This window comes from Rhincodon typus, chromosome 13, assembly GCF_021869965.1.
Source record: "Rhincodon typus isolate 14 chromosome 13, sRhiTyp1.1, whole genome shotgun sequence".
Classification (NCBI taxonomy): domain Eukaryota; kingdom Metazoa; phylum Chordata; class Chondrichthyes; order Orectolobiformes; family Rhincodontidae; genus Rhincodon; species Rhincodon typus.
The window spans coordinates 53,285,102-53,299,442 of NC_063344.1; the positions used below are offsets into that span (position 1 = coordinate 53,285,102).

Below are 14,341 nucleotides of genomic sequence, written 5' to 3' on the forward strand. Positions count from 1 at the left end.
GGGGGGTTGCTGCTGTTGAAGATGCATGAAAAGCAGCCAATGACTTGCCTGCCATTTACCCAACCAGCTTTTAACCTGCTGAAGTTTTACAGGGAAAGTGTTTGGCAGCACTCCCACCTTTGCACCCCTCCCCCCTCCTGTCCCACAGGTGACCACTTGCTGACAACCTCAAGCACAATATTAAGCTGTGTTTAAGATCAATGTCGCTCCAAGGTGGACTAATGTACACCCATGAATAAACTTGAAATGGTGCTGTTAAACTCAGATCCAGAAACAAAGTACTATATGTCAAACAAAGCACCTATTACCAGGTTTGATTACAAATAATTGCAATGTCTTCCACTATTACAGGCAATCCAATCAACAGGAGTAACTGCCCACTCCTGGTATGATCTGTTGAGAAATGTCTGTAGTGTATCTGCTGTAGTGTCTATTTTCTAAGAACAAGGGCATCCACCATGTATGAAAAACACTTTCGGCTTCCATCGCTTGTTGTGACACTGATTATGGCCCCAGCCGTGATCACACAGGTAACTGGAGCTGTTACAGCTACAGAGCTGAGGGCCATCAGATGGCCAGTGGCTCAGCAAAGTGGGATTTTCCGCCATGAAATGGGTGGAAATTTTGCTAAAAGCAATTATCATTGTCCCCAGAGTAAAACTGCCTCACAGTGACCATCAGGGTCATGAGAGGACTCCTAATGGACTCTTGGAGCTGGGGTGTTGATGAGGGCCCATAAAGTCCATTTCTATGTGACTATTACAAAGGTAAAACTTCACTGCTAATTCTTTCTTGATCTGGCCACAAACTTTGACACTGTTAATCACACCACTTCACCTTTATCCAACTGGGTAAGCCTGCACTTGTTTGCGTTTTTATTTATTTAATTGTAGCCAGAGAATAACCTACAATGGTCTTCTCGCCATTCCTGCAGCATGAACTCTGCTGTTCCATGTTCTTTTTCCCATCGACATGCTGTCCCTCCATGACATTACCCGAAAGTACACCAGTTTCCAAATGCACCCCACTCTATCTCACAACTATCTCTCTCGGTGCCTGTATTGTCTCACAGACAAACTGCGTATTTGATATCCAAACTGGATGACAGAAACTTTCTCTAATTTCATTTTGAGACAACCTAAGCAATTGCCTTCACTCCCTAGTCACCAGATTCGTCCCTCTCCCGGGCAACTGTTGGGCGTCTAACCAGACAGTTTGATACCTTGGTGTTCTAAATGGCTCAGAAACAACCTTCTGACCGTTAATATAGAACATAACTATCATCTCTAAGACCACCTACTTCCACTTTCACGATATTACCTAATTTTGGCCCTACCTCAGTTCATTTGCTGCTAAAATCCTCTTTTTTTTCCCCCTTAATTTTAATAGTTGACTATTCAAATGTACTCCTGGCCAGGCTTCCATATTCCGCCTTCTCCACTGTTCGTGTCCCACATGTACCAAATCTTGTCTTGTTTGCCTCTCACTCCATGCTCGTGCTGATATTGTTGGTTAAGTAATGTTTTGATTTCAAAATCCCCCATTCTCATTTCTAAATCTTTCAGTGGTCTTACCCCTCCCTATCTCTATAAATTCCTCCAGCATCACCCTCTGAGTTAGCAAGGCTTCTGTAATTCTGGTCTCTTGAGCGCCTACCAGTTTTAATTGTGGCCAGTAGCTTCACTGGCTTTGGGCCCTGAAAACTCCCCCTACACGTCTCCACCACACCTTCCTCAGTCTTATTAAACCTAAAATAAAACAAAGAACTGCAGATGCTGAAGATCTGAAACAAAAACAATTGCTGGAGAAACTCAGCTTGTCTGGAAGCATCCACGGAGAGAAAGCAGAGTTAACGTTTCGAGTCCCTTTCTGATAGTAATGAGGAAAAGGTGGTATTAACACCTTTTATACCACCTTTTCCCTAGCTACCATCAGTCCTGAAAGAACGGTGACTGGGCTCAACACGTTAACTCTGCTTTTTCCGCACAGATGCTGTGGAATCTGCTCAGTTTCTCTGACGATTTCTATTTTGTCCCTTATAAAACCCATTTCTTTTGGCGATCATATTGTAATGCGAAGCACCCGGGGCATTATATTAAAAAGTGCTATTGAAATTCACATTGTTGTATTTCCAAATTCTGCGGTCCGTTTAAAAAGCACACTCTTATCCAATTCCCACGTTTCCTACTTTTAGGTTTGCGATTTCTTTTATGCTCAGGAATCGTTTTACAGGAACAGTCACTACAGATTAATAGAATATATTTTCTGCAGTTAAAATTAATAGTTGCTCTTTTACTGATTGAAATTCCAAACAAATATGAAACTGTAAATTATAAAACACTGCGGCTATCACTTCAAACGGGGTCTTCTGCGGCCACGAGTATCAAGTTGAATTGCACTCACTGCAAATCTGTTTGTGCACAAACTCTGCGAAAGATAAACTCCATCTCCCAGAGTGCCGTGTTAGGGCGCTCCTCCTAGCGGAAGGTCACCTCTGCCTTTTGCAGAAGTGAAGATGGCTGCGTTCAGGATTGCACGGTGTGCCTTTCAGAGTTCTCGGCTTGCTGGAAATGCTGAGCTCCCCTGTGTGGTTGCAGGTGGAGGTGGGCACGGACGGCGTGCCCTCTGTTCCCAGAGTCCCGGGCATCCAGGTGAGTGACCGCTTGTTGTGCATTGCAAGCCTCCCTTTATAATGCGGCAATGGCCCACATTACCCTGCCTGAAGTCTCAGTCTCAGTCCCATCGCGGAAACCCCAATAAATGTTTCATCAGCATTGAGAATGACTCGTATCACCGGGGGATCTCGCTGACGGTGAATGGCAATGCACACATCCAGAATCCCACAGCTTGCCTTTCAAATAGTAAACGAATTGGAGGGGCAGGCTATCAACATAATGCCACCTGACGGGTCTATCTGCTCAGGGATAGATTTCCTGTTTGTGTCTAGGGGATATATATTTAAGGTGAGAGGAGAAACATTTAAAAAAGACACGATGGGCAATTCTTTTACACAGAGAATGGTTGGAGTGTGGAATGAACTTCCAGAGGAAGTGGTGAATGTGGGTACAGTTACAACGTTTAAAAGACATTTGGATAAGTACATGAATAAGAAATGTTTGGAGGGACATGGGCTAGGTGCTGGCAGGTGAGAGTAGTTTAGTTTGGGATTGTGGTTGGCATAGACTGGTGGATAGGTTTGTTACCGTGCTGTATGACTCTGTGTGTCCTGCACGTTCTTGGTCAGATCCTCAACTGGTGTTCTGTAACCACTGCCTCTTGCTGGCCAACTGATACCTACAGGATGACCAGTGGGCTGGCAAGGGAACATGGAAGTTGAGCATGAAACTGTTGACCCCAGAAAACACTGAGTAGCTTAAAAGGGATTGCACAGTTTTGAGAATGTGAAGTCTCATGTTGACTCTTCAGTAGACGGATGGGAAACAGCCAAGGGAAACATGAAGAGGTTCTTTACCCTCAAAGATGTTCAAAAGTCGAGCGAGAGATAGGGAAAACTGCTCAAACTCCAGAAAAGCATGCAGAACCTACTCCTGCAGATTATGGGGTGGGGGGGTGGTTGAGATGTCACGGAGGATCTCCAGGAGGTGAAGAGCCCGCAAGCCTCACTCTTTGCCTCAGAGGCCTCCAAGATGATCTTCCAGTCCAGGGTCCGCACCGTGGAACAGGATGAGACATCCTTGTGTTTCTTCCAGAAGCTGCACAAGGAGAGCTCTGTGCTCAGCAGCCTGAAGGAAGAAGATGACTCAGTAACGTCGTCTCAGCCTGACATCCTGAGGGTCAGCAAATCCTTTTATGCCAGTCTGTATGACAAGAAGCCCACAGACAGCACGGTCTCCCAGTCACTCCTGTCCTCTATCACGGAGGTCTTAGACAACAGCTCACGGCAAAGGCTGGACCAGCCATTATCTCTGGATGAATTGACCAAGGCCCTCGAGTCCTTGGAAAAGAATAAAACCTCTGGAAGCAACAGCTTACCAGTCAAGTTGTATTCAGCTCTGTGGGACTTGATTGGCCAGGACCTGCTGGAGGTGTAAGGCAGTATGCTTCTAGCAGGTAGCATGTGCAAATCCAGGAGGAAATGTATCACCACCCTCACATACAAGCGGAAGCGGGAGAGGGAAATAGAAATTGGCGAGCAATTTCACGGCTGAATGCAGATCACAAAATCCTGTCTAAGATCCTTGCCAACTGGGTCCGGCTTGCTCTGGTATCGGTGATTCACCCTAACCAAACCTGTACTGTACCAGGCAGGACAATCTCTCAGAGCCTTGCACTCCTCAGGGATACGCTCACCTATGTGCAGGACAGTGCCTCATCAGCCTGGACCAGGAGAAGGCCTTTTCTGGGATTTTGCACACGTACATGTGGGACATCCTCTCCAAAATGGGCTTTGGGGAGGGAATCCGCAATTAGATCTGACTGCTCTGCACCAACATCGTTAGTGCAGTCTCAATTAACAGGTGGAAATCAGAAATCTTCCCAATGAGATCCAGAGTCAGGCAGGGCTGCCCACTCTCTCCTGCCTTGTTTGTGTGTTGTATAGAGCCTTTTGCCTAGTCCATCAGGAAGGGTGCGAGCTTGAGACGTGACACTATTCCGGGTAGTGGATGCCTGCAGGTCAAAGTCTCCCTGTACATGGATGACATCACCGTTTTCTGCTCGGATTTGCTGTCAGCGCTCAGACTCGTGGACACCTGTGATCATTTGGAACTGGCCTCAGGAGTCATGGTAAATCGAGGCAAGAATGAGGCCATGTTCTTTGGGAACTGGGCTGGCCGATCCTTTATCCTCTTCACCGTCAGGACAGATTACCTGAAGGTACTGTGAATATGGTTCAGAGGGGCTGGGGCGTGTACAAAATCTTGGGAGGAGCCTATTGCTAAGGTGAGGCTGAAACTGGGCTTTGGAACCACCGCTCCCTGTCCGTTGCAGGTAAAAACCTGGTTGTCAGGTGTGAGGCACTCTGTTATGGTAAGTGGCGTAGGTCTGGCCCATTCCCAGAACCTGCGCTGTTGCAGTCCCCCCAGCCACCATCTACTTCACCTGGAGGTGTATGATGGAGTGTGTCCGCAGGGACACCATGAACAAAATTCTGGATACAGTGGGGAAGAACATACCCAATGCTGCCCTCGTCCTGATGACCACCCTTGTGTGCAGCTGCATCAAGCTGTGCATAGACCCTCAGTACACAAACACCAAATGTCACTACGTACTGAGTTTCTTCCTGTCTCCCAGTGTTATGAGGGATGTGACTAGCCTTTTTGCCACAGAACACTGTAAGTAGTTGGGACTGTTCCGTATCACCTGTCCTTCATGGAGAAATTTGCAAACAGAAACAACTTTGACCACAATTCCATCAGGAAGTGGTCAGCACGTAGCGTCCCCGAGATGCTGCAGGAAAAGGAGAGGGTGGATCCTGTTGAATGGCTCCTTGAACAGACAGTCAAAGTCATTTGGTAGAATGCCTCATCGCCAGAACTTTCCAACAAGCACCAAGACATTGCTTGGCTGGTGGTGAGAAGACACATTAGATCCTTCATGTACACCTAGACTCTCTGTGCCATTGCATGCTGCCCTCGAAGCAGCTGTGGGAGGATAGAGACTGCCACACATTTCCTTCTGGAATGTGCCTTTGCAAATGAAGTCTGGAGAGAGCTGCAGCGGTTTATGTTGAGGTTTGTCCCAAGTGGCTCCATGTTGCAGGACTCTGCTCTAAGCGCTGTTCACCGGGAAACACCAAGACAAACATAGCTGCACCTGGAGGATCATTAATTCGGTGAAAGATGCTCTTTAGTCTCCCCGAAACTTGTCAGCCTTCCGGTGTAAAGAACTGACTGTGACTGAGTGTTGCAGACTGGCGTATTCCAAGGTCCAGGACTATGTGCTGAGGGATGCCCTAAAGCTTGGAGTAGCTGTTGCCAAGGTGCAGTGGGGAAGTACCACTGCCTGAGATCTTTCTGTTGAAGATAAATGGGGATCCATTCAGCTATCGGACCTTTCCAGAGCCTTGCATACATGTAAATATTGTTTAGTACAAGTAAGAAATGCCTTTGGTTTGTTTGCTGGATAGAGTCAAGTGCCAATGTTTGTTTGTTTCTTTATATGCTACTGTGCAGAACCAAACTGCTTCAGTGACTATGGATGTATATAAAGATATTTTAGCAATAAAGTATATTTTTCAAATAAAAAAAAATTCCTTCATTCATCACTTAAAAAGGCTGCTGATGGTTTCTCTGCAGTTCAATGTCAGTGTGGCCCAGTTGGTATCACCCTTGCCTCTAGAATATGGCACACAACTGAAAAAGCAAGAACCTTCTTCTTCAGTTTGTTACTTCAGTAAAGAGGCCTGTGAATAGAATTTGTAACTTTTTAAAAGGGATTTGTTTTAGAGTGAATGACTAAAACATTCACAGCACATATCTCATCAGAGGGAGACATCTTCCTCTTTTTACTCTTTTAGCCCTGTCCCTCTGTCATCCCCTAGCACTCTGTTCCTCTAACCCATACACTCTTACTTTCTCTTCATTTCACCCTCAGTTGGTGGCAGAACCTTGTATTCTGTGGCTCTACTGAAATCTTTCTGCACCTCCATCACTTGCCACGTTTAGAAGTTGCTTCATAACCCATTTCGTTGACAAAGCTGTATGTTATCTCTCTATTCTTCATTCTTGCATTGGTGTCCGTTTCCTTAAGAATATTTATGGGGCATCTTGAGGCATTTTTGATTTGTTAAAGGCACCAATAAATAAAAATGGTTTATGATTATTTTAGGCTGCAATTATTGAGTTGCAGTGATATTGCCAGAAGACACTTGTTCTATTGCAAACTGACCATAATCTGACCCAGAGGTACTGTGACCTTCTCAACTCATAAGTCATTTTTAACTTGAGGAAAGTGGAGTACCCATCATGTCCTATCATTATAAAGATTACACATGAAGTTTTAAACACAAGCCAATTCGTGCTTTCAAACAAAGTAGTATACTTTGTTTAAAGAACGCAGTAAGTGAAGAAATATGTTGTAGTGGCATGTCTTTTAACTTTGTAGTATTGGCGTCTGATTTGAGTATAACTAAGATCACTGCAGATTGATGTATCTAGAGCTATTATTCATGATTTCTTGGTATTTAGCCCCACCCTTTATGCTTTAGAAAGCTGTAGGTCATTAATAATTGCTTATTAGTTAGTATAAATCAGGGAGCAGCAATGGATTCTGATTCCAAAATGTGTCTGAATGCCATTGTTATAACTGATCAAGTTTTTGATAAAAACTGGCTAAATTTCAGAAAAGCTTTAAAACATTTCATCCGTAAATGGGGATTGGGAGATAATATTTGTTATCAGACAAGTAAATAAACTGGGGTCCAAACGTTGCTTGTAAGTGTCACTGTGTCTATGGTTTGTCCCGCCAAGATATACAAACCATGATATCCGATTGGAGTTGTAGTTCACAATGCTGAAATGTGGGTACGACTCCATGGTTTAGGATTTACAGCCCAGAATGAGCCCTTTGTGACATCGCTGAGTTTTAATGGTGGTGGGCTACTCCTGATGGCAGAACAGGAAGTGAACACCATTTCCCCCTCCTCACCTTTTGTTGTTCTGTCACAATTATAATCAAAATTGAAATGCCATGACGTGCACGTGCCATTCCAAGGCAGGGTTGAGATTTTTAGGAGTGATACCTGCTGCCAGCTAACAATGCAGCAGGTATGGGTGAGCTATTGAAGAGCCTCCTGGTCAAACTGAGAGGCTCTGTATCATGGCCATAACTTCCCTGCCCAACTCCATTGCCATTAACAGAAAACTTATTGAGGATGCAAAGATGGTTCCATTTTTCAAAATGAGCTTCACTTGCAAATATTTCACATTATAGTGGTGTAACTTTATTTATATGTGAATTACCATCATTTATTGAGACTATTTTAGCCTATGAGCAAAATGTACTGTCACACCTCATCGTTGGTACACACTGATGTTTACAGGGGAGTTAGGGGCTTTCTCTTTATTGTGGAATAAACAGTGTTATATTTTTGCATTCGTCCTTTCTTGAATGTTAACTTTATGTCGAGTGTTGTACTTGCCTTTCTTGGGACATGATTGAACCTGCAACTCAGTTAGTCATTCCTTTTCTCTGTATCGGATATTGTCCAAAATTGCACTCGATAGGACCACTTGAAATGTTGTGGGTGAACTCCAAAAGCCCTGTAAAGATTCTGCACGCTAACAGCCTGAGGCTGACCCACAGACAGACAACAGCAATAGCATCTTCCAGCCCCTAATTTTCCTACTGTTCACGGTTCACTTGGCTGTTCCCACCACCTATACCACAGCCAAGGCCCTTTGCTCTTTTACTCCTTCATGCTCCCTTCCCCCCCTATCCAACCTTGGATGCTTCTTCCATTTCCCTGACCACACCCCTCCCTTGATGCTGACACACTCATGCCGGTCCCAAGGCTCCCTGCAAGTTGCAGTTCTCTTGCTCTCCACACTTCCCATAGATTTAAGGAAAAGAAAACCACTGACCTTGCAGGCACTTGCACAAATCTGACTGTTGCTCACCACCTTTAAACAAGTGTGAACTGAGTGCTGTGAGATCCTTGTGCACCTTTGACTTAATATTGAAGATTCAAAAAAGTTTTAAACTGATGATTATTCATTGCATGCAAATGTGTTATGAGTGGGAACCCAGCATAGAGCACATCTGGTCAGATGAACTACTAACGTTATCTTTGCATCTCAAAGCTGCCGTGGTGGAATTGAATTAGGTGCCTGCTGAATTCACTCAGCACACCTATTATTGCAGACTTTGTTTCTTGATTTGGCCACAGCATTTTTATGACAATGACAGGACTAGATTTATTGCCCACACTGAATTGCTGTGAGAAAGTATTTTTTGGATCTTCTTGAGCTGCTGATGGTTCTTCCACCAGTGTTTACTCGTCTTCACGTGATTATGAACTCCGGATGGAATTTAGTATGGAATTCTAGAGTTTTCATGTAGTAGTGACAGAGGACAATAACGTATGGTCAAATCATAATGTAGTATCTTGGAAAGGGACATGGAGATTTCTACAATGTTACTTGTGTCCTCCTTGGAGATCCAGGTTGCAAGAAAATTGTAAACTTTTTTATCACAAAGTACTATCATTGAACAGAATGGCTGGTCAGCAGTGAAAATTTAAAGTCCCACTCAGGACCTGAGTATAAAAGTCAAAGTTGACTCTCCTTCAGTATGTTATTGAAGGACCACTGCAGTATCAGATGTCCTTTCTTTTGGATGGGGAAGATCTTAAACTAAGGATCCGTCTGCTTACAGAAGTGGATTTCAAAGAAGAGCAGGGGAGTTTGCCTGGTCAATATTTATCTTCAATAAATATCGCAAGAACTGATTATCTGGTCATTATCACATTGATGTTTCTGGGCGTTTACTATTCACAATTCCTCCATCAGAACAGTAACCACATTTCACAAAGTCCCTTTTGGCTGTAAAGCACTTTGAGAAGTCAGTTGGTCATGAAAAACACTATATAAATGCAGGTCACTCTGTTCATGGACTCCTTTTTTCGTCCAAGGTGGCATCAGTATCTTGAATCATAGTTGCAATCATCGATGACAACAGTGGATTCATAGTAACGAGTGGTTATATAACACCTTGTAAGAGCTTACAAGGGTCTTCTTAGGAACATTATTAAACTAAACTTGACACCTATTCACATAAGAAGCTGTTAGAGCAGGTGATCAAAAACTACTTCATGGAGGAAGGTTTAAGAGCTTTGTAAAGGTGAAAAGAGAGGTCTCAAGTTTCCGATATATTTTAATAAAAGCCATTTCAGTGGCAGGGGCAGAAATCCTACTGGAGGGATTCACATGTGGAATTTGGGTAAGGATAGGCAGGGATTTGGCAGGTGGCAGTCATACGTTTTTATGTACTTGTTTTTTGGAAAATAAAAATGTTAGAATCTGAAGGAAGGGGATACTTAAAACATTGCTGTCATTGAAGCTTCCATTACAATTCTAGACCCCCACTGATGCAAATATTTTTTATGTACATTGACCTGAAAAGTAAAAATATTGAGATCTTATTATTAGACTCTGACTGTCGAGAACACTAAATACAAGTGTTTTGAGACATACCCACAGGGCTGCCTGAGATTGTACAAGATCCAGTAAAACTCCAGCATTGTACAAAGTAATGTTTCTTTGGAATGAATTTTACTGTATTTTTTAAAATTTATTCTGTTACTGTATTTTTAAATATCATAAAGGTGCCTCTATTGTGTGAATTTATAAAATTGGTGGTCATTAACAAGCTACATCTATTGGCCTCTAACCCCATCAAACTCTGTATGATGACTGGCTTCTCAAACTGCAAGTGGCTTTTCTTTTAAACAACAGAAAGCTGTGTTACACTTTGCTAGGCATTAACCATGTAGCAAGAAACTGGAGTCCATGTTGGTGCAGTTGAGTAGTGGTGGCAGGTTCTCTTTCCTGATGGATGTTCAAAAACCATTTGGGTTTTTTATAATATCTGGCAGCATTCATGTTGATATTTTCGTTCGGCAATCTGTATAACATTGTGTGTAGTACCTGAATCCAGATTAGCATGTACCTAAATTGCCAAGAAACTCTATCCTTTGATCATGTATTGTACAAACTGTACATTAATGGGGGCACATTGCACATTAATAGTTTGTTTGGGTCATGTATTTGTTTATCTAGACATCATGGTGTCTGGCATGAGGAATTTAAAGGGTATTTGCAATGTTCTGTTGGAGTCTGATACTGAATTGTGTGCAAGTAAATCTTACTCTGGTATTAAATTTATGTGGAAATACAAAAACAAAATCCATTGTCTCCTCCTACTATTGTTTGACAGCAGCTGAAATCAGAAAACCCCAGTTTATGGATGATGATGTCCAGTGCATCCTTACCAGAATAACAGGCCTTGATCTCGAGAAGGTCTTCAAACCTGTTCAGCAGCAACTGAGACCACCTACGTACAAATTCATGACAAATGAACAGCTTGAGGAGGTACATTTACTACTAATTGCGTTCTTCCATTCATTTTCAATAAACTACCAAAGGAAGAGAAACTATGTTAATCCCCTTCCTTGCCATTTGGATAGTTATTACCCAGTTGTTTTGAACATACTGGAATTTTTTTCTGCAAGTTATACAGTAGAAATGATTTGTATTTTGGTTGATTGAACAAAAATCTGAAATTCGTTCTGAGGAAGGGTCACCGGACCCGAAACGTTAACTCTGTTTGCTCCTCCACAGATGCTGCCAGACCTGCTGAGCTTTTCCAGCAACTTTGTTTTTGAATCTGAAATTGATATTTGTTGCGCAGTTTATTATTGTTGGTTTAATCTATTGCTTTTTTGCTTTCTTTAATACTTGTCAGACTTTGCGATCCAGTATCAGAACTTTGTGGGGCAGCAGTACTGCATTTCACATTTGAGATTGATTAGCAATCACACGTGGTAGACCTAAAGCTGCAGGCTGAAGTTCTTTGCCTACTGCAGCAGAATGTAAATGATTGTGGTGAACTGGCTGGACCATTATTGGGAAGGTTACCAATGCTTAGTGATGGTAAATTGTGTTTTTATCTGGTTAATGTAGGGGACAGACAGGAACGTGGGGTTCAGGCCACCAAGGATGGAGCAGGATTGAAAGGGCCAAATGACCTACTGTTCGTAATTCATATACATCTATTCTGTAGTACCGCTGCTCACAGTTGGGGTCTCTGAGCCTTGTTTGACTTCAAGCTGTACCTCAGCTCTGAGGACTGAGTAAATATCTTGTGAGAGGTGGCATGCATTTCACAATCAGGCACATGGAAACTTTTTTTTTTCTGACTGCCCGATTGACTGACTCGATTTCTCAGTAGCTTGATTTGGAGAAATTTCAGTCAGGTGGTGGCTTTTCACTCCTGTCAAGCATCTTATGGACAAAATAATTTGCAAGTCACAGTTTCGCATTATGGCATGGATTTACACCAGAGTAGCTAAAGACTTGTAGCTGGGAAATGTGATTGAAGTAAATGTGATATGTTTTTACAGGCTCATCGGAAAGCTGTGGAAGTGGCTCAAACCCGACTGAAAATGCCACCAGTACTAAATGAAAGAGAGCCAATTCATGATGTGTTAGCAGAAGATAAGATTCTTGACGGCCTGGAAATGGCTAAATATGTATTCACAGATATAACCTTTGATATTCCACACAAAGTAAGTGGTTTCTGGGGTCTGAATAAGGACCTGAATAGGCTTAACACCTAAACATTGTTTTGCCTGATAATGTATCTGCTATCTCCTTTCAAACATGGAGTCATTATGGCAGAAAAGAAGGTTATTTAGCCCACTTACCCCATACCAGCGATCTGTAGCTCCATCCCTGCAAGTTCATTTCCCTCTAGTGGCCAGTCAGTTCCCTCTTGAAATTATTGATTGTCTTTATTTCTAGCAGCCTCCTAGGCAACAGGATCATTACCACTTGCTGCATGAATCAGTTCCTCCTCACATCTCCATGCATCTCTTGCCCAGAAATGTAAATGTATTCTTCTGAGAATAGTTTTTCGTTGTCTACCTTGTATAAACCTGAATTATCTTCTCTTCAAATTTAGTAAGTTTGAGCAACAGGATTTTGTAAATAAGAATACAAATGACAAAACTGGGACAATGATACTTTTAGAAACGAAAATTTACAAATAACAGCTGTTCTAAGTGTAGTGCCTGTGTGCTAGTTACCACTAGTTTTAAGCATAAATTATTATTAAACTACTGTTTGAATACATAAAATCCTATTTAGCATGTTGCATTCCACTTAAAGCAATGTGCAGTGCAACGTCTGGTTGTCTTGGCATGGCTGTGCTTGCCATGGAAGCTTTGTAGATCAGGAGAATGAGGTATCTTCTTAGGCTTTTGCGTCTGGAGGTTAATCCAGAAAATCTCTCAGGTTTATTGGTCATGGTTGTAGTCAGTTGCTGTATTGTTTGTGCTGATTGAATCTCCAGGTACAGGCCCAAGACTGGTAGCTACTAGCAAGAGTTCTATTAGTCCGCTATCAGGTGGACAGGCACTGAACCAAGTCCTCTTGGATTTGCAGGATTGACAGTGGTCCTTGTGTTTTCCGTGACAATTGTCCAGAATGCCTAAATGAATTGACAAGATGAGAGTAAGAAGAGAAAGGTACCCTTTTTGCCACAACACCTCCAATTGTCATCTGATTTGGCTAAATTAAAAAAGCAGGACCTGTGTGAGGTCTGGTACATAGAAGCCACAAAGCCATTTGGCAGCAATAATTCTATTCAAATCTATATTGCATATTTTCATATTCCTTCATCTCCCTATCCAATCTAACCTTGAATGTTGACAACTGCATGATTTTTGCTCTGTGTCAAAATATATCTCACATTTGTTTATCTAGATGTCATGGTGTCTGGCATGAGGAATTTACAAGGAATTTGCAAAACAGAATATGTGACTTAAGTCGAGTCTAATTTAAAATTGCACATCCTGGCTCACTCAGCTCCAGTGCCTATTTATTGTCTACTTATTTCGAAATAAGTTTTCCACTTTTTCTTTTTCCAAGGAACGATTTATTGTGGTTAGAGAACCAAATGGAGTGTTGCGGAAGGCAACGTGGGAAGAGCAGGATAGGATGATCCAGGTCTACTTCCCGCGCGGTGGCCGAAGGATAGTTCCACCATCAATTTTCAAGGATGAAAATCTTTCGGTAAAACCTTTTTTCTTTATTTCAGCTCAATATTGTACCTCTTGAGCAGTGGGGCTCAGAAGTAAGTTTTTGCTTTCTTTGGTTGACGTATACTGAATATCTGGACTGAATAAATAAATAGAGGGTATAGCTACCAACCACTTCAGCTTGTGTTTGCTCCACCACAGCCACCAGAAATATTAAGCAAACCACATCTGCATATTTTGAATAGATTGCAAATGCTTGGGTTGTAAAAGCCATGGAATTTACGTGTTTATCTTTTTACAAGCCAGTTCCTTGATTTTATTTCCTACTTTCCTTTGTAAAATTACTAGGGGATTAGCTGAAGATTAACTGAAAAGCACCAGGGATAAGTAATAGTCAGAGAATGAGAAAATGGCTCTAATTGTAAGGGGTGTATATTTTTAGATTAAGGAATTAGAAAACTTAGCTAGCAAGACTAAGTTTAAATTTAAATCGTGACAGATGAGGGCAACCAAGTGGTTTGTGTGACCTGTTATATAGGGGAATTATAAAGTCATAGAGTCATACAGTATGGAAATAGACCCTTTGGACCAATATGTCCATGCCAAACAGGCTGTCAAACT

General features: G+C 42.3%; 1 protein-coding gene across 4 annotated transcripts in view; it reads left to right on the plus strand.

The window, feature by feature from the left end:
- The first annotated feature begins 2,487 nt into the window (after positions 1 to 2,487).
- Positions 2,488 to 14,341, plus strand: part of mrps22 (mitochondrial ribosomal protein S22) — a 32,201-nt gene continuing 20,347 nt past the window's right edge. The window contains exons 1-4 of one of the 4 annotated variants that reach the window (XM_020512276.2): positions 2,488 to 2,651; positions 10,897 to 11,051; positions 12,083 to 12,247; positions 13,611 to 13,754. In XM_020512276.2, coding sequence (XP_020367865.2) covers positions 2,516 to 2,651; positions 10,897 to 11,051; positions 12,083 to 12,247; positions 13,611 to 13,754 — 600 coding nt within the window. In that variant the 5' untranslated portion in view covers positions 2,488 to 2,515. The remainder of the gene's footprint in view (positions 2,652 to 10,896; positions 11,052 to 12,082; positions 12,248 to 13,610; positions 13,755 to 14,341) is intronic. The other 3 variants (XM_020512347.2, XM_048604644.1, XM_048604645.1) reach the window with 3 other exon arrangements.